We start from the raw sequence: 26,374 nt of genomic DNA on the forward strand, positions 1-26,374 counted from the left end.
TGGATGTCAAAGAATAACGATGACCTTACCTTCATCGGGTCGGATATCCTTGTCATCAGGTGTATAACCAATGGCTGCAAGACCCAAACGGTTCATCCATCTGATGATAGAAAAAAGAGACAAGGCATTTGAAACACACAAATATACACCTTGCCACAACTGTTCGTTTAAAGCATTTAAAACCTGTTCTGAAAGAGAAACAGTTCCCAGGAAGGCTGGCAGATCGATACAAAACAAGACAATTGGCTTTAAGCAGTGGCCTACATAAAACAAAATAAAAAAAATTAACAGAAGAGTAAAGAAAGCAGAAGATGAGAAAATGACACATTTCAGAGTGCTAAAGACTACTCTGTCACCACCACTGTTTTTCTGTAGTTGGTTTAAGTACCATTTTCCATTTGAAAATTAACACAGTGGTACCTTGGGTTGTCAAACAAATTGGCTCCCAAACGCCGCAACCCCAGAAGTAAGTGTTCTGCTTTGTGAACGTTTTTTGGAAGCTGAACTTCCGACGCGGCTTCCGACTGAGTGCAGGAAGCTTCTGCAGCCAATCAGAAGCTGTCCCTTGGTTTTCGAATGGTTCCAGGAGTTGAACAGACTCCCGGAATGGATTAAGTTCAACAACCAAGGTACCACTGTACTGGACTGGATGTGGAACAGTACAGTTGACTTTGTGAGGCAGGCATCATTTCCAGCTTTTAATTGCAACTGCGACATTATACAGATTCACAGTTGTTCTATTGTTTGGTTTTAAACTTTGGTTTGTTTGCTTTTTAAATTTTTGCTCACTGAAAGCAAGGCCATCGGTCAGACTTAAAATAAAGGGGCGTCCTATGATGTGGGGCAGGCCTGAGTTATGAAATACCATTCCCTACCCCAACAACTTGGAGGATTGCAAAGAAAATAAAACCAACCAACCAACAAAGAAAGATTCCCTTAAGCCATTGATTATTTAAAGGGTAGAGTGAAGCTTGCATGCCAGAAGCGTAACAGAAGAGGATTTTGATCCTCCTGTGGTTTGCACTTGTCTTTTAAGCTCAAAGAAATGCTCATTGACAGTGACGGCGTAGAGTGTTACTCTTCATTATTTTTTCATATATCGAAACAAGCGATCAACCCCCTCCCCCAACAACCTTATAAACTTGAAGTTCTTTAGTGCCTGAATCTCAATCAGATACTACAGTTTCAATACTCACCCACTTTCTTTCCTCTCTATATGCCAGGGACGCTACCAGTTTTACCTAGAGATACTGGGAATTGAACCTGGCACTGTCTAAGTTACGACCTTTCCCCAATGCTCAACTAGATGCTGAGTTAGTGGCCTGACTCATCTGTGCTTCTTCCTAGGTTCCTTTCCTTTAAAATAAAAGCCTGAAGAAACAAGGCAACTGTACTGTGTCACATTTATCCCTTGGGGGCAAATTGAAACAGAAGAGAATTGTAATAAGCTGCAAACGAAATTCTGTCTCTCTTTCTGGAATGGGGCAGGAATAGTTTCAGATGCCTGGAGTTGTGATGCTGGTGAGATGAGAATTAGTGACATTTAGAATTAGACTTACAACCCTCCCGAGGACAAACTTCCTTGGACCAATTATAGAAACCTTCTTTTATTCCTTTGAGGCCTGAACAGATTTTCTGTACAGTATAAGCTATTAAATCCCCATGTAAAGATGGGAATTTTGCTAAAATAGCCTTGCATCCTTCGTTTGCTAATTCATATTTTGCCCTGGCTGGTACCCCAATGATATAATTATTCACCTTCTCTCCCACCCTCTATATTCCATGCAATGGTCCCTGTCATTAATAGCAGCAAGGATGTCTCTTAATAACACAATCACCCTGAATTGAAGTTGTTCAAACCTGTTTCATTTAAACATTCATCACTTGCATAACCCCTGTTTTAAAACAGCTGCACAGTTTGTTTCCAGGCCCAATTCAAAGTGTTCACAGGGGCAAAAATAGGCTTTATTTCACCTGGTTCAAAGACCCAGTTTGACACCCCCTTCACATCTGCATACATACACACACAGGTTGGAAGCTTGAATGTTGCCCCCTCTTGAGGCTTCACCCAGCGCAAAAAAACCCTGGCTAGCCCCTTCGTAGCTATGACACTGTTTAAAGTCTTAAAGTAACTTAGGCCCGAAATATCTGAAAGATCACCTCATTCTCTACAGACCTTCTTGGGTGTTAAAACTGGCAGCAGGGGGCCCTCTGGGTAGTTCTGCCACCCTAAATAAATATGTTGGGGCGGGTGGCAGCCTGAGAGAGGGACAGCCCTTAAGCTGTGGAATAGCCTTCCCACAGACGTACATCCATTGTATAGTTTCCATCAAATGCTTAATGACACGCCTTTTCACCCTAAACTTTGACATCTGTTGTGCATATTTCTGGACTCATTCCAAAAGGAATTGGAATTTTCACGAATCTTCCGACATTCAGCTTCACTGGAGTTCTGGTGTACACACATGGATGCCATATGAAGGGTTTTTAACAGCCACTCTTACCAGGAGCACCAGCCCAACATCTCTAAATGAATATATATTTTCTGAGCCTTTTCCAGTTGTTGTTCCTGATGCATTTTCCATTATATGCAGGAGGGCATTTCTTATTAAAACCTCATTTGATTCACTTTGCATCCCCTATATTGTTATGCTGGGGCAGGGGGCGGGCAGGAATGATTTAACAGCAAGGGACTCATAGCGCTGAAGGACAATTTGATGTCAAAACATTATTTATAAATCACATTATGGAAGGCCAATATGGTTTGCAAACTGTGCGTGACTTGCCATTTATAATGTTAGGCAGCTCTATATCTAGAAAGGACCTCAAAACAGAGGCGCTCACGTGGCTGTAATTGCTTTGCAAAAGAATAGAACTGCAGTAGACTGAAGGCTTGGAATAAAATTACAAGAAAACTCTTCTCCCCACACCACCCTGCAAATAGTATAGTAGGAAAGCTTATTAAGACTGCTTGGGTGGTTTTAAAAGAGAACATGTAACAATATTGTCTATTCTGAACACTTCCTAAAACAGAAGCTGCACATGAAAAATGAACGGCTGATCACAAACAAGCTTGCCAAACACCCAAATCAGGCCTAGGCATGTCAGGAATGTGATCTAGGATCAGGGTACCATGGCTTGGAGGCCAGCTCTGCACCTCCTCAATGTTCCTTATTTGTAAAGCGTGAGAAAGGAACCTCCAGTCTTTGGGCCAAATTTGGCCAAGCACAGGTCTTGATTTGGCCTGCAAGACCGCTTCACACCCACCTGCCCCACACCTGACATCCTATGTGAGGTCATGTGTGGGGCACCTATAGAGCTCCCACATGAGCTCCCACATGCAGCTGATCCCTGCAGAAAGCAGGGGCGAAGTCTCCGCCAACAGCTGATTCAGGGAGAGCTATCGTCCCGATCCAGGCCATAATGTCTCAAGGAGCTTGGCAGATACTCATTTCTTAAGTTTTCCGTCAAGAAGAAAATGTATACACAGGGAGATTAAGCTGCCACTGCAAGCAGGAATAACAAGCGTGCTCCTTCCAAACATATAAAGTCTTTGCAGTCTGCCTTCCCCACTGCTGCATCTGTCACTGTTGTGGCATTTTTTAAAAAAGTAAATGAAGATCACCAACAGGAGAGATGCTCTATGTGTTTTCTCTGATTTGATAATTTGACATGATTTTGCTGATCTCATTTCATGCGGTGCCTGCTTAGGTTTGTCAAGCCAACAACAGAGGAATAAGCCCAGGACAGCTTAGCAGCTGAGAAGTGAACCATAACAATTCATGCTTTTGTGTGCATGCCTTCCACCTGCTTAATGGACTTTGACAAAAAATACACACCTCTTTTCATCCTATTAACTTTCTTTTCTATCCAAAGCCACTATAACCCCTTGCCTTAGTGCCAACACTAAGTTTTTCACACTTTCTATGGAAAATCCTCATTTAGAGCAAAAGTAGACTACTGTAATGCAGTATATGTGGAGCTACCCTTGTGTCTGGTGTGGAAACTGCAGCTGGTGCAAAACTCTGTTGCTACGGTGCTTAATAGGAAGACACTCTGCTTTACACATATTATGCTGGTGTTGAAAAATATGCATGGGCTGTCTATTAGCTACTGAGCCAAACACAAGCTTTTGTTTCTGACATTTAAGGCCCGAACAACTTAGGAGCATGATACCTAGCAGACCACATTTGCAGTACAGTGGCACCTCTAGTTATGAACTTAATTCGTTCCGGAGGTCCGTTTTTAACCTGAAACTGTTCTTAACTAGAGGCGTGCTTTCGCTAATGGGGCCTCTTGCTGCCGCTGCACCACCGGCACACAATTTCCGTTCTCATCCTGGGGCAAAGTTTTCAACTTGAGGTAACTCTTCCAGGTTAGCGGAGTTTGTAACCTGAAGCATTTGTAACCTGAGGCATTTGTAACTCGAGGTACCACTATATAGACCAAGATGATATTTAAGATCTTCAAAGGAAAACATGCTGGCTGTTCCATGATGCTGCCTTGGTGACAATGCAGAAGAAGCAGGCATTCTCAGTGACAGCCCTGAAGCTTTCACGGACCCTGACTGTTAGGTTTTATTATTGTTTTGCACACTGTCCAGTTTTATTTCTTATATAAAGTTACATTTTGCTTCCATCTTGTTCTGAGGAAATTGCTGATAAGGCCTTATACAAACAGGAAGCCAGGTGTGCACTCACAAACACTCACAATACCCATGCAACATCCCTCACATGTTCAAAATGCAACTTTAGCACCTAGCAAGGCCACAGGTCCCTGATGCTAAAGGTACAGGCCAAATGGGGCAACCCTGTTGAAAGGAATATTCTGGCACACGAAGCACAGTATGACTAGCTTTTGTGTGTGCTGATTGGGTATCCCATCAGAATAATTTAAAGTCAACATGAAGCCACAGTCAGTTATAGCTCTGATGAACCTGTAGGATATACCTGTTCCCCAATAGCTGTTTGTCCCATTCACTGTTTACATTTTTACAGGCAAGGTTAAAAAATCTGGATCAGCACCTGGTTCGAGGATGTCCTGGGCAAAGTGCCCACAGCTGTTTTCTGATAGGAACCTAAGAAAAGCCTTGCTAGGTCAGGTCAAAGGCCCATCTAATCCAGAATCCTGTTCTCAAGGTAGCCAAAGATGCCTATGGTGTGCATTCATATTGCCTCCGAAAGTGCAGGCAGAAACATAGGCATTGTTGCTAGTAGCCATGGATAGTGAAATTCACGGGGAATCAGGCTAATCCTCTTTCAAAGCCATCCAGGTTGGTGGCCATCACTACATGTTGTGGAAATGTATCCCAATGTGGGCTGTTGTGAAGTACTTTATTTTTGTCTGCCCTGAAGCTCCCAAACATTCAGTTCCACTGGATAGCACCAGTTCTGAATATTACGAGAGGGAAGAAAAAAAACCTTCTCCCTACCCGCTTTCATTACACCTTATTCATAATCTCTATCATGTCATCCCTTAGCCACACACTGCTGGTGCCCCTGCTCAAACAAGTGTGCCAGGTGGAGGTGCACAGCAGCAAACTGTGTCAGGGACAGGTGGTGGTAAGCAGCAGCAGAGGGGTGGGTGAGGCCAGATGGAACTGATAGATTGCAGCCGCTCCAGCCTCCTCCTACTCTGCCAACCCTGGTACTGGCAAGCATCCACCCAAACTACAACAGCCATGTATTCTGCCACATCAATGACAGTCCTTTGACAGAAACTGCCCTGCAGTTGGAAGGGCTGTCTGGTCTGTGAGCAGTTGGAAGATAAAAAAGCCCAAAGTAGGGAGAGCAGGAGGGGACTTGAATTTGCCCATCAGCAGTGAGCACCTGGGCGAGAGCTGGGAGGTTTCACTCTTCATGAGTGTGGAATAAGGGTTAAGGTATAATAGTGATAAGCCATCCTCAGATCTTGAATGATGAAAGGTGGTTCAGAACTTGAATAAATAAAATTTGAAAAGAGAGAAATAATAACAATACCTTAAAGCTCTTTAACACTATTGTTATCTTCTCCTGCTTCTTTTCTTTTTCTTTTCTCTATTTCTCTCTCTCTTCCTTTTTGGTTTCTTCCCCATCTATCTCTCTTAGATGGGTTTGGCTTTTATTGTATTCTATGTTGAAAACTTTCAATAAAAATTGATTATATATATAAAAAAAAACAGTGAGCACCTAGGCAGCAAAAGAACACAGGAAGCTGCCTTATGCAGAGTCAGGCCACTGGTCCATTCAGCTCAGTATCGTTTACCCTGGCTGAAAGTGGCTTTCCAGGATTTTTGACAAGGGGCATTCCCAGCCCTACCTGGAGTTGCCAGGGATTGAACCTGGGACTTCTGAATCAAAAGCATATGCTCTGAGCTATGACCCTTCCCTAAAGCCGACTGAGCAGGCACATAGGTCTCCTATTCACAGTGTTCCTGACTATACATAGGAATGTAGGAAACTGCCTTAATACAGACTCAGATCACAACTGACTGGCAGCGATTCTTTAGGGTTTCAGCCCTGTCTGGAGATGGTGGGTTTAGAACCTGGAATTTGAAGAAATCTATGTCCTATTTTGGGGGGCAATATGCAAGTTGTCCCCCTAGGTCAGGCAGCTACAGCTGCCACTATCTTCATTTTCTCAAAATGCATCTGGGGACTGACAATGTTACATTGGAAGTGGAGATCAGAAGCATCAAGGATGGAAGTTGTATCTACCTGGCTTGGTGCTCCTCAATACCAGGCCATAATTTTTGTTTTAAAAAGGTGAATGCTAGGGTCAGCTGCAGTGGGCCCTGGCATTTTTACCAGAGATGCCAAGTATCTGTCTGTCTATTTGTATGAATTCTTGGAAGTCTGGAACAATCCCAAAGCAGATTTTGAACAGCGTGCCCAGTGGTCTTATTTTGGGGAAGCTATCCTGGATATAACATAAATGATTTCCATGATCTCTCCTAACAGCCTTCCGTTTTGCAAAACCTTTTATGCTTCTCAGTAAGGGGAAAGCTGCACATTCAGAAAGGCAGCCCTCCTGCCAGCCATGCAAGTCTCAAAGGGCCATGGATAGTGTACAAAAATTTCCTGTAAATCCAGCTAACATACACTTAAAAAAACCTTTGCAGGAAAGCAGTGATGATCACTCAGCCTGCACCGGAAATAACTCAGGGTTGTTATTTGCAAACAAATACATAAATAATAAAGAAAATTAAGACATCTTGATCTTGAATTGGTTTCCTTTAGGGCTGCGATATCACAACATTTACCGTTTTGCACATGTATTTATAGAAAATAATGCCCACCACGAGTTAACCCACTGTGTCCAATTTGGTAAAACAACACTAGTACAGCAATGGCACCTACCACTTAAGAGACATTCATATGCCCATATTTGAATCAGAACTCACAGAAACTAAAAGTCTTTGCAGTTCTACAAGTCCTGGTGCCTGGCTCCACATATCAGAGAGCCTGGTTTGTTCCCCGCATGTGATAGTGGAGAGGAGGGTGCTAGCCTTGTCCCCAGGCCCATTCATGCACCGGCTTCAACTGGCTACCATGTTGCCTGGGCAGGCCTTATTTCCAGGAACCAATCAGCAGTACTGCTTGGCTCTTGGGAAGCAGGACATAGAGAACATGCTCCCTCTGGTCTGGCAATCCAGGCAAAACCAACAAGCAAAGGTCTGTACGTGCCTACAATTCCAAGCTGGAAGGAGGCACCACTATGAACAGATACCCCTAGGTGCTGATGGGGAAATGTCCTACTACAAACTCGTAGTTTAGAAGATGGTAATAATAACAACAATAATGACAACAACAGCAAGAAGAGTTTTCAAAATTAGTTAAATGTTGTTGCAAAGCTTGATTTTTTTTTTTAAGTGTTTTTCCTTTCTAGTCTTCTCAACAGCTCACATCTGTTTCAAAATTGCAGCCTCCCCACCAGGGCTTTTCTTCAGTCTGAGCTGAAGGCAGAGTGGGCAGCAGTACTATTTTTCTTAAAAAGAGATGCTAGAGCTCACCATGAACTTCTCCCGTGTTCTTTTAGAATAGCAATGGTGCCCATCTGCCCCCACCCCCAGGGAGCCAAAGCTTCTTCTTCCTCCTCCTCCAGCTAAGTGTCCTCTGTTGTCATCTTTAGCACGCTATCTGTAGGAGGTAATTTAAAGTGCTAATAAGTTGCTGCTCTTCTTTACTTGGGATGAATGTGGGCAACCCCTGCGCTCTGTTTTTTTCTTTTAATCTCCCATTTTGATTTTTCTTTAAGCGACAACAAGAATCACAATCTTTGCTGATTTATTCAAGTGTAATAATTGCATGAAGAGTGTTACGCCAGGAAGGATCTCTCAATTCCAAACCTATTTGTGGTTTGTGCTATTTGTCTCTCTGCACAAGGCACTGAGTGACCGAGGCAAACTAGAAACAAATGTATTAATTTCATGACTAATTCATTGCAGAGAACATCAGTGTGCTTGTGCAGACCTGACAAAGCAGCATGGCAGCATTAATTTTGCAAACCAAACTCTGTCTGCAACAGTCAGAACAGCAGGAAGGGTTCATTGGAACAACTATGTGAATTGCCAGCAAGTCCCCACTCATTGGTATTTAATCCTTTCATGACTTGCGCCCAGTGCAGATATAGCACAAGCCTTCCAGCAAATCATACACCGCAATTTTGAGGCCAGTTTTTTTTGCATGGATGCACACTCCTAAGAACATAAGAAGCTCCCTGCTGGAACATACCAAAGGGGTCATAAGAACATAAGAAGAGACATGCTGAATGAGGCCAAAGCTCATCCAGTCCAGCATCCTGATCTCACAGTGGCCAATCAGCTGCCTAAAAATTATTTGATTACAGTGGTACCTTGGTTCTCGAACGTAATCCGTTCCAGGAGTCCGTTCGACTCCCAAAACCATTCAAAAACCAAGGTGCGGCTTCCGATTGGCTGCAGGAGCTTCCTGCATTCAATCGGAAGTTGTGGAAGCTGCGTCGGATGTTTGGCTTCCGAAAAGTGATCACAAACCGGAACACTTACTTCCAGGTTTGCGGCATTCGGGAGCCGATTTGTTTGGGAGCCAAGCAGTTCGAGTACCAAGGTACCACTGTATTTGCATTTAAAAAATACAATTCACACAGCTGGAAGCATTAGGAGCTTCAAGCAAAAGGACCCAGATAAGTTAAAGCACGAGTTTATGTAAGTCAAGTACACAATGCAACTACACAATCACATTCAGCCTGTTGAGAACCATGGAAATCTCAGCACACACGGAGGAGGAAACACAGTAACGTTCTTTCGTCTGCTGCTCTGAATACATCAGAACAAAATTACTCTAGTATAATATCAATGTTTCTTACCTATTCATTTCTTCCAGGCAGTCAGTAGCAAAGTAGAAACTCTTAATTTTGGGGTGGCAAGCTTTGAAAGCACTGTGAGGAAAGCAGAAAGAGGGAAAAGATAACTGTCTTGAAGTTCAGAAGGTATTTGGGGAGTTGAACTTTAACAGCAAGTTACCTAGGGAAACCGATATTCTGAGAATCCTGTGTTAAGTTCCCTTTGAATATGATGTCAAGTTCTTTCCCAAATTAGAACTTGACAAACAGATGAAGAAGAAGCCATGACTTTAGCTCTTTGTCTTTAGGAATTTCATCTTGAGTCCCACCTCTCAGAGGATGCAGTGGATACCCTGCCCATAATATTAATTTATGTGGAATGGTACCATTTTTTCTTTTTGTATTCATGTGCCCAGTAAATCTATGCTGACAATTAAAGGGTTCCCCCCCTTTTTTCTTTTTAAAAAAGGAAAACAATCTAAGAGATGCATCCTTTCCGGCAATTTTATTGAAATTACCATGCAGTTTGCACCTCCCTGGTCACATGCTTCAGGTAGCAGACACAGCCCAGGTTCAGTGCAATGCCCCAAATGCCTGTGATGTCCTGTGCCCCACTGGGATGTGTTGTTAATAGGCATTTGATAGTTAACCTTTTTTCTTGGGGATTGTGATCAGGTGTATGTGGGTTGGAGGAGGCAAGGGAGGCTTCTGTCTGTAGCTTTTAGAATTTGCCCATTATTATTTTTAACACTTGTTTTTAATCTTATGCATATTTTGCAGGGTAAGATGCCTTGAGACTTTTTAATCAGGTGTCTAACAAATGATATAAATGCTAACGGTGATGATAGGAGTGCAGTCTTAAAGTCTACAAAATAAAGAACTCCTACTAGAAGTAAAAGTATGAAAGAGGAACTAAGCAATGAAACTAGCATCTGCTACTCTCCACCTCCCCTCTTGAACAAAGGATATTTTAGCAGGGCTCTTTTTGTTCCTAGCTCAAAGTCCAGGATGCGTCACTGACTAATTCCTTTTTCATAACACTCTCTTATTAAATGCCTTAGGATGGCATTCAACGAACTGGTTTCCTGAATTTTCATTATAAACTCATCAGACCAGGTCACTGCCAGCTTTACATGTAACACCCTCCAACGTGTGACCTTTTAGGAAATGAACTGGAAAACCCTTTCAAAGCAGCCACTTGCTGTTCGCACAGCAAAGTTTTTTGGTTCCTCCCGCCCCCTCCACCTCTCTAGCTTACATTCCCTGGCACGACAGCTCTCTGATGGCATTTGCAGGTAGGGGACAGAACTAAAAAGCTATGTCTGAGTCGTTGGTCCTCTCTGGTGACTGAGCTGAAAAATGGCTCACTAGAGAATTGGCTCTGTAGGAATGCAAAAGCAAGAGCTACATGGATAGATGTGACAAGGATGGGGTGATATTCTAAATAAATGAGTTTGGAGCCCAGGTTTCTTGTTTCTTTAAGCATTTTGCCAATCACAGGCATTTTGCCAAGACTGATGCATTTCAAAGTGGCAGGGATTTACAAAGCAATGGAGATGCCACTGTGATGGAATTAGAAGAGTAAATGAGCAGCTAGCTGATGTTCTGATCTCTGTCCTTCGAAGCTAGCCAAGAAAAGGCACCCCAGCCTTGTCATTGTGTCCTCGGCCATCAAAGAGACCTTCGTCCTACTGACATTTTCTTCTTCATACAGCTTTTGCCGCACAGTGCATGCTTCCCAAATCCAGATATATCCCACAAGTCCTCCCTGTGGTGAAGTGGGCTTACTTGAATAAGATTGGCAACATGAAAGGCAGCCTGCGTGTGAGCACACAACTCAATGGCGCTTTCTTTTGAAGCCAACCAATAATAGCTTCCTAAGGACTATTACTGCCTTCTCCTCATTATTTGCTTAGTGTCTGGATGTGCTGCAAGGAGATGGCCCACACAAAAGAAGAACAGGTCTCTAGAAAGTGTAGGAAACCAGGAATCGGCACTTGCATCAAATGACTTGTTGATTCACATTTTAGATACAAGGAAGGGCTGCTCTGAGCTTCTTTCCCGTGTCTGAAGAGGTGTTCCTATTGAACTCTCATAGAATCATAGAGTTGGAAGGGACCATGAGGGCCATCGTCCAACCCAGGAATCTTTTGCACAACATGGGGCTCAAACCCACGACCCTGACAGCAAGAGTCTCATGTTCAGGGTCAACTTTCTATATTGTTTATGGTAATGAAAGGATATGGACAATAACCTGCTAAACTTTTCCCCCCTATTAGTCAAAAACATTCTAATTGGAATGGATCTGATCGACACTTTTCAAAGTAAATGCTTGGATCAGAACTTGGTTATTCGCCAGCTCCCACACTTCCCAAATGCTCCAAGGTGGTTCTGAAGCCCCAAAAACGATTGTTTCAAAATGTGTTATTAAAATGTGTATTTTGAAAGAAGATAAATATGTAAAGAAGTAAAAAATATGTGTTTAAATGTAGATTTCTGTGCAGTTTTTTTTTAAAGAAAAATGGTTGCAGAAGGGATAGCTCCAGTCAGTTGAGCAAGATATTCTTAATCTCAAGGTTCGAGCCCCACCTTGGGCAAAAGATTCTTGCGTTTCAGGGGGTTAGAGTAGATGACCTGCGTGACCCCTTCCAAATCTACAATTCTAGGTCAAAATGGGACAGAATAGACTGATGAGTGAGCACATGTGAAGCTGACGCTGAGTGGAAATAGGCTTATCTGTCCATCCTAAAAGAACAGATAACAAAGGAAGGACAAGTCTTAAAGAGAATGGAATATTCTGACAGTGTGCACTAGATGGCAGACATCTGTTGTTTAGCTGAGCTGCACAAAGCAATGCTCTATGAAGTGCAATAGCTCTGAGAAAAAATTGGGGGGAAATAAGCTGCCACCAGAAGTGTGGTTAGGTCCTTGCACCAGAGTGGGTATAAGTTGCCCTGTTAGGCCAGCCCTGGATTTTCATGTGCCTGATCCTGAGAGTGCAATATCACCAACCTAATGAATGTATGTTGAGAACACAACATTTGAGAAGAATATTGACAGATCAATGTTAGATAGGTAGTGGTCCCAGTGCTGGCCCCATCAGACAAAGGACCCTCAATGGGACCTTGTAACATGAAAGAGGTTGTGTGTGCAAGCCAGGAATTCTCTCACTCTTAAATCATATTCCTATGGTGCAGGGACTAACAGATAGACAGCAAAAGTGGACCCTGCAAGCCCCTGTGTCTGCAAAGAGATTTGTACTGCAAGGCTGGAAGGATGAACACCCACCATCTATTACCCAGTGGTCTGAAGATGTCATGCTCGAAAGCATAGCTTATATTTGTCAGACTCATTCTGAAACCCATTTGGGCATATGAACTGCCTATGTTGCTTGTGTTTAAGTTGGGATCAATAGACTATTCTTACTGTTAATGCCAGCGGATGATGTTTCTTTTTTCTTTATATATGCAAAATTTTAATTTTATTTTAGATTCTCTCATGCTCCCACCCTGGCCCTATTTCTTGACTGTGGTTTGCAAAGTGATTTTTTTAATTTTATTGCTGGGTAGATGAGCAAACCCCTCATTTTGCCTTCCTTTTATGTCAGTTCCACATGTACTGGGAAAAACTCATTTGCAATACTGGCGACCAATCGTGCTTTTGTGACAACGTTCTGATGCAGTATGGTCCGACTGCTGCATCTTCCTTTCTTTTTCTAAGCTACACTGCAAAAATGGGATGCAGCAACCATGTTATTGTTACTATTTGATTTGTGTGGGTTGTTAAACATCTTGCAAAGCTGCAGCTCCCAAAAGATTATCCTGCTATCTAGGGAAGTTGGATTTCTAGTCCTGAGATTTCTGGCTGCCAGAGGCAGAAGAGTGATTCTTGCAGATTTTCTCTCTGCTTTGCCTTTAGGCCTGTGCAGTGACCTATTTCTCTCCCTTTGATGTGCTACCAAATCAGTGAGTGAATGAATGTTTACTTGTGTATGAAACACAGGTCATTACATCAGATGAAAAACCAATACAAAGCAGTGACAAATCTGGTCTCCAAAATGTTAACCGATTTCTGGATGCTGCTAACATGCTTACCCACAATTCACTATAAAACAACAAGTTCCACAGGCCCCATCTGTTACCATACATTTAAGCCATTATGATACCACTTTTAAACAGTCACAGCTTCCCCCAAGAGTTCTGGGAACTGTAGTTTGTTAAGGGATCTGAGAGTTGTTAGGAGACCCCTATTCCCCTCACAGAGCTACGATTCCCAGGGTGGTTTAACAATCAATTCCTCTTCCCAGGCAATGCAGAGGACAGCAGGGGATACCCTAACAACTCTCACCATACTACATATCCCAGAATTCACAGGGGGGGGGAGTGATGCCTCTTCAAAGTGGTATCTTAGGGCTTTGAATGTCTAATGTGAATGTGGTCTTAGAATATCTTATCTGGGTGCCAGGCATAGAAACTGCTGGGCCAACATTTCTGAGAATTTTCTTTTTTGAGCTCTATTCTGCTGGACAATTTCAACAGATAAGGTGGTGGAGAATGGGGAAGGATTGGCTGAGGTTGTGCTTTGCATTTAGAAGGTTCAATCCTGGGTATCTCCAAATAGGAGAGTCTTGTGCCTGAAACCCTGGAGAGCTGTTTTCTGAAGACTTTACTAAGTTAGATGTACTGAAGATGTGAAGAAGCTGCTGATGTTCCCATTTTTGGGGATCTGAGGATCCAACCCAACATATAATATTGCTGAAGGGGTTTGATCCCCTAACTCCTTCTAGCTTTCCTCTCAGCCCATCGCTTATGAACAAACAGTAAGTTTTAATTTAACTGAGTTTAAAATTTCCCAGCAGGTAACTTTTTTTCACCCCCATTCTCTGCATGGATTGGCTCTTTCATTTGCAGGCTCTTTTGACTCATACTTACTGTTTCCTCCTGCACTCGATGGCTCTGTCTATCCTGAACTCTGGCAAACTGATGAATCCTTCTGCTTTTTCATCCTATCATGAAAGAAAGAGAAGAAATACAATTGGCAAAGAGCAAAAGGTTGAGAGAGAAGATTCCATTCACTCTCGTTATCCTAGATACTGAGTTGCCAGATCACTGAGCAAAAAGCTACGGTTAATAATGAATCTGTTTGCGGATGACCTTTAAATATGAGCACTTTCAGTGGGTAGACGGCAAGTTCGAAACTATTAATAACTTAGTGCTTCTCAAACATTTGCACTGTGGTATTTTTTCCCACCCTTTGTGTGATGGACAGTGCTTTCTGAAGTAAAGTTCTGCTGCAGTAAAGTTCTAGCTTATGCCACAATCAAAACCAGAGTTTATTTTATTTTATATTTAAATTTGTATCTCACCTTTTCTCCAAAGAAGTTAAGGTAAAGGAGTTTTAATTAAGGGTGAGCCAAAGACAGTTACAGTGGTACCTCAGGTTATAGATGCTTTGGGTTACAAACTCAGCTAACCAGGAAGTGGTTGCTCCAGAATAAGAACTTTGCCCCAGGATAAGAACGGAAATTGCGCGCCAGTGGTGCAGCGGCAGTGAGAGGCCCCATTAGCAAAAGCATGCCTCAGGTTAAGAACCATTTCAGGTTAAGAACAGACCTCTGGAACGAATTAAGTTCTTAACCTGAGGTACCACTGTACTGGTTTTCTGGACATTTCCGTACATACAAACATGCACGCTCCACTTTTAGCAATATTTTTGTTTTTGTTTCAGCAACTCAGTCAAAAGTGTTCGTTGGTTTAGGAAGCATTGTTCTCACTCACAATTAACATAATTTGCCCTCAGTGATCACACTGCCAAATCTGAGTGGCTGCATAAATTATTACACTTATCAAATTTTTTGCTTCTTGAATGTTAAACAATAACACATATACAACTCCTCCCCTCTTAATAAAAATGTTGCAGTGCAGAATACAGCCATGTTATATAACACATCAAAAAAAGGAGAGGATCTAGAATATCCAATATAAGAAAAAACTACAATATCAGAAATCAAATCAGCCAAAATATTTTATATGCTGTAGGAAACTGCCTGTTGTCCACCTTGTTCATTCAAACGTATAATAAGACAGTACCATGCTGTGTAGCATTCTGATGTCAACTTTTCCGCTATGTGACCCCCTGGCCCAACTGAGGGGAATTGACTGTCTGATGGCTCCAGAGAGCACTGTCTTCACTCTCAGTTGGCTTTGCTTGCTTTCACCAACACCCTTACAGAGCCAAATTTGATTGACTTTTTAGTTTCCGATGGGTTTGGAAAGGTATTCACTATGTGAGGAAACCTTCCAACCCTAATTAATACCAGGAAGGTGCAGGAATCTGGAAAACTTCCACAGCTATATTTATTTGTGTACAACAGGTCAACAACTCAGCATAGCAGCTAGGACTTGCTACACAGGCTAGACTAAGACTCCTACTGAGATGTGGAGGGAATTGTACCCAAAGAGGAGAGCTTCTATTATAGTCTAAGCATGTCTTTTAAAGACAGGCCACACTCACCCCAGACTGGAAAATGCCTCCAGAAAAGGAGGGCCTCCCACCAAAGGCAGTCTGCTCCACTTACAAATAACTCTACTACTAGGAAGTTTCTCCTAATTTTTTAGCAGGCATTGGCTTCCCTGCAATATCCTCTGATTGGTTGTAGTCTTGTGTGTTGATCCAAAGGTGAACTGTTCCGGAATCTGTGGGAACGCCATCTTGGTAGTCAAGATAACCCCACAATTAATTGGTAGCTGTTGTAATAATGAGCTCATAGATGTTTATATTTACTTGCTTTGATATAATCGGCTTGCTTTGATGTGGCTCTCATCTGTGGAGCTTGGAGTGCTGGACTCTGGTCCAGAAAGGGAGACTATCTGTAAGATTTGGGTACGTGTCACCTATGCCTTCATCTAGTCAGGTGGGAAGTCCTGGGCAAAGTGATATATGATGCTTTGTTTATAATGAATGTATGAACAACATTTGCTTGGGTGTGGACAAGCCCTCTCCATCCCACGTTTGTAAAATCTGGCAGACCTGGCAGGCTGCTTCGCTGTAAGTCCACACCTTTCTTTAATAAAGCACTTGAACTGATCCCTCTGATGTTTTTGACATCCTTCTTTGGTATCCCTGCAACAAACCACTCCCAAGTCCTCCTTTGGGCCTGAGGTTCAGAACATCCTACCCCCTGCAGCGACAGAGACCCAGTCTGCTGCATCTTCTGTGTGACTGCCCTTCAGGTATTTGATTTGAAATAGCGTGACTCCACTTCGTTGTCTCTTCTCCAGGCTAAACATACATTGGCTCTTTCAACCATCCCTCATAGGACTCATTTTCCAGACTCCTCACCATTTTGGTTTCCTTGCTTTGAACATTTGAATAGGCTCCAGTTTGTCAATGTTGGGAGATTGAATCACAGTTCTCCTGCATCATAGGCTGTTTGTGCCTCAGCTGCTTGCTCTCTTCTGCTTGGGTCTTGGCTTGCAGATGGGAGTCAGCAGCTGGGACCCCTGGCAGTGATTGCATTGCCCCTTTCCTGAAGCTCAGCTTGAAAGGGAGTTGGGCAAAGGCAACACCTACTGCATTCACTTCAGAGCAGCAGGCATGGTTTCCTCCATACACATGCCTCATTTTTTCTTTACAACAACCCTATGAAGCAGGTTATACGGAGAGATTGTGATGGCCCAAGGTCAGCTAGTAAGCTTTGTGGCCAAGTCATAACCCAATCCGGCGTCACCCTAAGTCTAGGGATAAATTGATTTCAAAGAGGCTCATGATGGGCAGGGGAGGTAAGAATCTATCCCACTTGCCAAATCAGGTTCCTTAACCTTGGGTTAGAACACCTGCTTCCCACGCAAAAGTTTCCAGAATCTGATTCGGTATAAGGCAGCTTCCTGTGTTCATCATATCATAGACAGCTGCTTTCGTGGGTGGCTGACATCCTCTTAACCATTAGAACAGAGAACCCAAATATAAGCCTGTCTTTCAGCATCGAGAGCTGTTAATTTCCCGTGGAAGTATTCAAGTAACACAAATTTACTTTTTGTTTAATGTGATTTTTGCTCACACTCTGTACGTGTAGGCATCTCAGAAAAGCAATCGTTCACACTATGGAGCGGGTGCTGTTATTGCCCACTTTAATCTGAGAATAATCTCTGGCTGCAGTGGTACAAGCTGAAACAGAAGACAGCTAACTACCTTTGCTGATTGATCACAATGCCAGGTAACTTCCTTATTCATATTCAAGTTGCAGATATGGAATTACCCAATAAAAACCTAAGCTTTACATATGGAAATAAATCTCACCTTGATATTCCCCTCTCCCCTATTTTTATTTTACTCAAGACAAATTCATTTACTCATTCACTGCCCTCTCATTGAGAGCTGGTACAAATTGGTGGCTAAAAAGAAGACACACCATGCATCCTATTGATGTTTACCCAAAAGTAAGTCCTGCTGTGTTCAGTGAAATTGACTCCCAGATAAGTCTATAAAAGACTGCAGCCTGAGCTATGAATCAGGATGTTCAAGTCCAAATTTCACTCCAGCCATGAGCTTATTTGGGGAACTGCATATGGCCAATGGGCCTGGTTCTTACATCCTGAGGACCAATTCTGACTGGCTTGACACCACATTGACATCAGGTGACCTGTTTTCCTTTGCCTGAATGGTTTGAAATCAAACTGCCCGCATAAAGACACAGCACATTGCAAACTCCAACAACCAGCTGATTGGTGGTGCCTGCAAAGCCAGGATCTGCAGGGATCATGCTCTTTACCTGCTTCATATCAACATCATATATGACATCAGGTGTAGGGTAGGTGAGGATGGCTTGGCTGAAATAATCTCCCACACTTTCCCCTAATATCTGCATTTGGCAGATGGTTTTGGGTTGGAGAACTGCATCACAAAGTTAGGAGAAGATTGTTTGTTTCAGGAAGTCTAAATGAAGTAGGTTTGCATTACATTGCAAACTGGACCAAATTTCTCCCCTATCCCTACTTTTGGGTAGACATGGACAGGATCACACTAGAAGTGTGGATGAGCCCTTACACTAGTCCTGTGCCTAGGAAGCCTGGGTCTGAGAGGTTCCCCACTATTCCCACCACTTTCCCCAGGAAAACCCACTGTTTAATGCTGAATTGGAACAATCGGTAATCCGCAGAAAATAAAATTGTTGTTTGTTCCAATTCAGTGATAACAGTGCGTGACTCCGAAGGAAAGTGGTGGGACAAGCAGACGTGTGGACAAGCTGATAGTTGCTATTTGGTCTCAGGAGCATTTGCATGGCTGAATTAGCAGATACAGTGGACAAACAGCATGGATTCTTTCCACAAAGCACCAGTGCCACCATGCACCACTCGCTGAACTAACTTACACTTAGGCTACTCATTTTAAAATGCGGAAATCCTCTGTGTGCAGTTAAATGCAGGCCCACGCACTGATCTGCGAAGACGCATGGGAAGTAACATTTAGATTGGCAAATTGGAAGGATCTTGGTCATCAGAGCTATTCTAATGTATGCATACATGCGCACATATGCCCAACTCTCACAGTACTTCCTGCATGCGTTGTTTAGCAGGGTCTGAGTCCATCCATGTATGGAGAATTTCCACAATTAACCACTGTAAGCAAGAATGTCAACAAAAATATTGCTGCATAGAGTGCTCCTGTTAGGGAGGCTTCAGCAATTCAATCTGCAAATTCTGATGTCAACTGACCTGAACAGCACACCCTGGACCCTGACTAATGTGCAGAGAGGAATCTAATTATCCTTTAGATTTCATGGTTCTCCCAAGTCTTGGGATGCAGCTCTCAGCTCAAAAAGTGTACCAAAAATGTATTTTAGGATAGAACATACCTGTAAATATGTATTGCGTGAGAAAATATGTTCAGTGCCACATATTTAAATACACATTCTCATGATTTTGTTTTCTATTTGCAGATCAGTGTAGAAGCATGATGGAACTGAGTTCTAAATGAACACAAGCATCGTTGACATTGTTCAGGATTGCAGCCTGGATATTCCATTCCATTTCCAAATCTCCCTTAGTTTCATTTTTCCTCCTTAGAATTATCAGCACCCCCTGCTCAAAATGCATGCTCAGTCCTCACTGGCCTCTTTGGGGTGACAACTCCCCTTCAGAGCCCACCCCTCAAATATTTTTGTACTTCTGCAAGCTTTGGGGCTTTCCCAAGCCTGCTGGTATCCCCAACTTGTGTATGATGGTACCATTTTTGCAACATCAGGACCAACACTCTGAGAACTGAGATCACCGATAGCATATTCGAGTATGGTGAACTTGTCTACACACACAACAACAGCTTAGAATGCACCTCATTTTTTCTTCTTCTCCAAGGGCCCAGCCCTTGATCTATGTTTCTTGGCTTAGGTCTAAGTGGGTTTCTGCTTGTCTTGCTCTGTTCCCAGGGAAAACCTGCTCTTTAGTGTTAAATCGGAGCAAACATCAATCTGAATTGCAATTGCTACAGAGCAGTTTTTCCTGGATGGAAAGCAGTGGAACAAGAGGAAGTGTGGATGAACCCTAAAGGTAAGCAACTGAATCTCTCTGCCCATATATTCATTTTGGGATTTTTCTTTTCTGCATTGTGGTAGGTACTCACATTTTGGTTAGTGTACCAGTAGAGGGAAGAATCCTTCAGGACGAACCAGTATTTTTTCCACTTCTGGGTGAAGTAACCTTTGGCATCCTTCTTCTTCCACAACCAACCCTCGCAATCTCCATGCCCCAAGTCTTTGCAGGATATCCTTCGTCTGCTGCTGTTGTTCAGTGAACCTCCTTGAATGGAAATGAGAACATGAGAACTTCCAAAAACAGGAGAGAGTGCAAGCGTAATCCTTAAGGGTGACTGATAAACATGATATAAGATTCTCAACAAAACCCTTTTAAATAAGAGGGACATTCATATGCAATTGCGAAATCCTTGCAGCATTTTATCCATCTGATTCATGGCGTTCATAGGGTGCAAAGGGCAGTCTGCCACATTTCTGAATCAATGTACATGCTTTGGTTTCCCTAATCCTCATTATTAATTCATTAGCGATTTGGTGCTAATTTTTCCTGATATACAAATTTGTGCAAGCAATTCCCCCTAATGCAGTTTATTTGTTATTTTTATACATACCGTATTTTTCGTCCCATAGGACGCTCCGTCCCATAGGACGCATCTAGTTTTTTGGGGGGGGCAATAAAGGAATTTCCCCCCTTTTATTTCCCCCCCAAAACCAGGTCGGGGAAACCGAACAAGGTCGAGGAACAGCGGGATGGTGGTGCTGCGCCTCCTTGCTGTCCCCCGAGCTTGTGGGGCTGTCCGACGTCTGTCCGGCAGGCGGGGCGCTCTGCTTCAGGGCGCCCCTCGCACCGGGCGGCAGGCTGCTATCCGCAGCGTGGGGAGCCCTGTGGGGAACTCCCCAGGGCTCCAACACGCTGCGGATGTCTGTCCGGCAATGTCTTACATTCCTAAGAACTCTGTGGAATCTGTTAGTTTCATGGTTGAAAAGGGATTTGAAAGTGGATCTCCACAAACAAAATCAGATTCTATCACTATACAACTAATATTTACAGCAGCCCTATATGGTAGGACAGTATTATTTTCACCTTTTGGTGAATAGGAATAGGGGTGGCGGGAAGAAGGAAGGAAAGCTGCATACCTAATCGAAATATATTAAAAAATTGTCCAGTAGCACCTTAAAGGTAAAGGGACCCCTGACCATTAGGTCCAGTCGTGGCTGACCCTGGGGTTGCGGCGCTCATCTCGCTTTATTGGCCGAGGGAGCCGGCGTAGCAGCTTCCAGGTCATGTGGCCATTTACCTTCCCGCCGGAGCGGTATCTATTTATCTACTTGCACTTTGACATGCTTTCGAACTGCTAAGTGGGCAGGAGCTGGGACCGAGCAATGGGAGCTCACCCTGTCGCGGGGATTTGAACCGCCAACCTTCTGATCAGCAAGCCCTGGGCTCTGTGGTTTAACCCACAGACCAACTAAGTTTGTTCTCGGTATAAGCTTCCGTGTGCATGCACACTTCTTCAGTTGGAGAAGGGTTATGGCTCAGTGGCAGGACACCTGTCTCGCCTGCAAAAGGTCCCAGGTTCAATCCCTGGCACCTCCAGATAAGACTGGAAATGTCCCCCTCTAAACCTCACAGAACAGCTGCCAGTCTATGTAGGGAATATTGAGCTAGATGGACCAATGGGTGGGAAAGTAAAAGGCGGCTTCCTAAATTTGTCGCTGGGGTTTTGGAAGTTAGTACCTGCCACCTCACACTCAGGGTTCGGTCTAAAAGTTCACTCAGCAACTTCTTGAACCCGACACTCGTAATATATGGATGGGCTGTCTGAGTGTGTTAAATGAATATTGACATCAAGTGATTTCTCCAATTAGATTTATCAGTTTCCCAGCGCATGGGATGCACGGCATTGCTGGTTTGACTTCTCCTCCCTTTTGAAACCGAATTACCAAATGTAGAGCAAGGCTGATCTGGACACAAATGTCTGTTAAATGCTGTTAGCCTCTCTTGATTCCTGATTTCTTTATAGTTCAAATAACATCAGAGGATGCTATAGATGATGGTGATTAAAAAGTGCTGTGACTTCTCTGTCTGATCTCTTTTTAACCAAGTAAGAAAGAATGGTCAGTGTATAGCAAAAGTATTTTTCAATAAAATCTGAGTCTAATTCATAAGGAGTACTTTGGCTTTATAAGGCTGATACTGGATGCACAATTTATTTTCAACATTTCAGTGCATCCCACTTCATAACTCTTAACATTTTATTCTCCCTTACTTTCTCTATCACCAGAAAGAGACCCCCTGCCCCTAATATTCATATCACTTTCCCTTAAACGCCTTGGGCAAATTTAATTAAAACATTAGACTATTCACTGTGAAAAATTGAGTTTACATTGTTATATTAATTATATTTGTCCTACAGCTGTGAAGCAGAGTCAAGAATTTAGATCACATTAAATTACTATCCTTTCTTCTTTGGCATCCAGCAGCTAAGCTATGAAAAGTTTATTCCTTTCTTGAAGTGACATCCAAGCCAGTTTTAGAAGAACTGCCGAAAATATAAGCTGGAACTAAAGGTTTGGGGTCTTGACAGCTAATAATAACCATCTTTCCCCATCTCTGTTCATTGAGATTTATCATCTGAATACCTTTGGTGACTGTCCTTGTCTTCTGATCTTGAGGTGGGTGGTGAAAGGGACAGGACTCCTTTTGCCTCATCTTTGGAACATGCTCCTGAGAAATATCTGCTGTTTGCTTGACATCTCTGTATTTACCAGTTAGAGGACACTCCCTACATAGAAGTTAGTCCTACTGAGTTCAGTAAGACTTATTTCCATGTAAGTGTGTACAGGATTGCAGCCTAAGGTACCAAGTGAATTACGCTCTTCCTAATGCGATTCTAAATGCAAGGTGGATTTGAACATCCAAATATGACTTACAAGGTGCTTTATGCTAAAGGTCTGCAAATGCAGGGCTCCCCCCCCCCCGCCCAGTCGGAACTCAGTTCTGGCACCTCTCAAGTGGGAGTCATTGCAAGAGAACAAGGGAGGTGTTCATGCTGAGTTCTGGCACCTCTTTTTCAAGAAAAAGAGCACCGTGCTACAAATGTAATGCTTTCACAAAAGTGGAACCTTGATTTCCAAGTTCTGTAAGGAATATGTAAGCAGATGAATAATTAAAACAACTTACCTTTGGGCCATTTCTTGCTTTTTACCCTCAGGGAAGCATAGTGAAATGACTGGAAGAAAAGACGAAAGAGAGAGAGAGAGAGAGAGAGAGAGAGAGAGAGAGAGAGAGAGAGACTGGTCAGTTATTGGCATGTGGAATGTTGAGCTAAGCCATTGTAGACTAAACGTCAATGCTTCATAATGGTGACATACATTACTGCTTCCAGCTGGGATTCCACTCTCCCTCTCCAAAATATTGCCATTCTTAAAAAAATCAAACAAACTTCCATGCCAGCTGTTTAATAATAATTACATATATTCTAACAATGGATAGGGTGAAGACATACATAATACCAAGTGTGGTGGAAGTGGCTTAAAAATACGTTATTGTCATGGAGGCAGGCAAGACTTGAGTCAGGAGGAGGAGGAGCTTATAGAGTCCTAGATACCCATATCACCTGCAGAAGGGCAAGCCGTCTTCCCCTTATATTCAGCCTGAGGCTAGCAAAGTAGAACAGGGGTGGAGAACCTCAGGCCTGTCAACCTAATGTGGTCCTCCAAGCCTCTGTATCTGAACCTCAGGACTCTCTGCAGGTTGCTATCCCCTCCACAGCCACACATCTCTCTCCCAGGCCACACTGGTCCAGCTTTGCATCCTCCCTGTTTATGCCTGTCTGGGATGTGTCATTAAACTCTGATAATGCATGTTGCTTTGCATGATGGAGAATAAAGAGGTGTGTATGTGTGTAAAAACCAGCCTGCTGGACAAGGAGGGAAGTTTGCGTTAATTGACCCACCTACTTTTTCCTCTGCTTCCACCCACTACTGACCCCCCAAAAGGCTGCCTAGAAGGCAATGTGGTGCCCAGTCTGAAAAATATCTCCCAGCCCATAACTAGAACCTGAGGCTCATGAGCCAGGACCTATACAGGTATGACTTCCTTTGTAGGAAGTACGATACCCCTCCCCCAAGGAATCTATCACACCAAGCACCTCCCACTTCACAACTACTATTCCTTGTTTCAGGGAGCACAATGAGCATGAACTAACAGTAAAGCAACAAAGTGCTCAGCTCCAAGTCAGAGGACTCTCCCTTTATGAAATGTCACTTGTATTCCAAGGGGGTGAAGCCTGGGAGGAATAATCCGAAGTTATAATGCCTCCATTGGGATCACTCAGAGCTATCTGAGGTCCTGCAACCACGACATTGCCTGCTACTTGCTTGGCTACAGGATCCTCAAGTGCCCCCATAAGCCTTCTGGGCTACACTTATTAGAAGGAAGAGACCAGTTTGCTGTCCTGCATAGAAACAACTCAGAAAGCAGTGAATGCGCTTTCAACCTGGAGCTGTGCTAAAATCTGACCTCCAGTTTCTCTAAAGTCTCGCCCCCCTTCTGCATGAAAGAACCTTCAATTTGCCTGCCTCAGTATCAGGACACTTCTATTAGAATTCTGGTGGGTGTGGAGTTTTGAGTATCTCTTATTGTTGCTAAGTGTCCAGGGCCACAAGTGGGATATACACTTTTATTTTCAGGAAGCACTTCTATAACACTCTGCAGCCTCCTTGGGTGCCTGTACTTCCTGACCTGAAACAGCTACTTCCCGTTGTTTTCATCTTGGCTTAGATGAAGGGAGGGCAACCGGGAAGGCTGTAAAGTGCAGGCTGCTGGTGAGATGATTTTTAGAAAGCTAGGAAGGTCATTCACAAACAAGTATGGTAAGCATGACAAAAATTCTGCACCCCACCCATGAAAATTTCAATTATTCTTTTTTTAAAAAAACCTTTCCCCTTTCATAATTTTTGAAAGCAATTTCTTTTATCGCTACCTGATGGAGAAAGGTAGGAGAAAAATGCAAGAGAAAGTTTCAGAGTGGAGCTATTGCAAACCACTCCCAGAGCATTTCAGAGCATATGCTTAGCCTGGTCTACACACACAGCAGGCACACAGTAGAATGAGGTGGTAGAATGCTGAGGTTGCAAAATGGACTGTACCACTACAGGAGGTGGGCTATATTTTCAAATTGCCCTTGGGGAGTGGGGAGTCCTCCTGCAATTGGAAACTGTCACAAACACCAAATGGACTGGATAGTACCTTTTTCCCCTGGTGTGTCTTGGAGCTTTTTGTTTTTTGAAGGGAAGGATAATTAAAAATTGGTATCCACACCTGTAGGCTGAAATGGTACAACCCAATCTATCACCTCAGGATTCCAATCATCGCATTTGGGGACATGTGTAGACTAGTACTAGATTTTCACCCTAAAACTGCAGCCGTGAATGTATAATAGATGGAATAACTTGAATCACATGGGATTTGTACCTTTTCATTCCTCAGTAAATCATTCACACCATGACAGGACTGGTTCCACCCAGTGAGCCCTGAAGGTGGTGGTGTTTGAGTATGCAAAGGATATACATAATTTTTAAATGTATTTTTTATGTTAATCTATTGATTTGGTCTTATTATGGATGCAAACCAGTTCGAGATCGTTTGAATAGTAAACTGGTCTATGAACAGATAAAAGAGACAAAAACGTCTTGTTTCCAGTGGGAAGCCAAGTGTGTGGCAAGAAATGCTGTTCTGCCCCCACAGGGTTCAGTTATTTAGTGATAACAAATCTATGTACAGTGGTACCTCGGGTTAAGAACTTAATTCGTTCTGGAGGTCCGTTCCTAACCTGAAACTGTTCTTAACCTGTAGCACTACTTTAGCTAAGGGGCCTCCAGCTGCCGCCACGCTGCCGGAGCACGATTTCTGTTCTCACCCTGAAGTAAAGTTCATAACCCGAGATACTATTTCTGGGTTAGTGGAGTCTGCAGGGGCACCGACTTATAAAAAATATTGGGGGGGCGGTGGCCCATACCGACTTATAAAAAATATTGGGGGGGCCCAAGACCTCCAAACCGCTGCTGCTGGGGGAACGAAAGGGGCGAGCCCCGGGCTGCCCCGACCTTAAGTGAACCTGTAAGGGCCCGCTCTTTGCGGCAGCCGATTGGCTGCCGGCGTGGGCGGTGAATATTAATGAGCTAGGGGGAATCCCCGCTTCTCGCGGGGCTGACGCCAGCCCCGCAAGATTGTTGATGGGTTGAGAGCCCGCAACCCCACCCCCTCTCTAGATCGGGAGTGGCTTTGTTTTAACTCATTACTGAATGTATTTTAAAAGGTAACTATCGTCAAACAAGGAAAATAAAAAATACCAACATAATTTTGTGATTTTACAAAGCATAATATAACTAATAATTTTCTTAAATTATTGGGGGGGCAGAGCCCCCCCAAACGAATTTTTGAGGGGGCTCGGGCCCCCTCAGGCCCCATGGAGCCGGCGCCTATGGGAGTCTGTAACCTGAAGCGTCTGTAACCTGAGGTACCACTGTACTGTACAGTCA

The 26,374-nt window shown here is 43.4% G+C and overlaps 1 protein-coding gene across 3 annotated transcripts in view; it reads right to left on the bottom strand.

Moving 5' to 3' along the window:
• LOC309333926 (connector enhancer of kinase suppressor of ras 2-like) overlaps positions 1-26,374 on the bottom strand; it is a 322,761-nt gene that overhangs the window by 11,772 nt on the left and 284,615 nt on the right. For all 3 annotated transcript variants that reach the window (XM_081847924.1, XM_081847923.1, XM_081847922.1), the window contains exons 16-20: positions 23,013-23,061; positions 19,918-20,093; positions 14,232-14,305; positions 9,325-9,396; positions 30-100 (exon numbers count right to left, since the gene is read on the bottom strand). In XM_081847924.1, the coding sequence (XP_081704050.1) occupies positions 30-100; positions 9,325-9,396; positions 14,232-14,305; positions 19,918-20,093; positions 23,013-23,061 (442 nt within the window). The remainder of the gene's footprint in view (positions 1-29; positions 101-9,324; positions 9,397-14,231; positions 14,306-19,917; positions 20,094-23,012; positions 23,062-26,374) is intronic.

The sequence above is a fragment of the Podarcis erhardii genome (genome assembly GCF_964252035.2).
Source record: "Podarcis erhardii genome assembly, chromosome: Z".
In the NCBI taxonomy this organism is placed as follows: domain Eukaryota; kingdom Metazoa; phylum Chordata; class Lepidosauria; order Squamata; family Lacertidae; genus Podarcis; species Podarcis erhardii.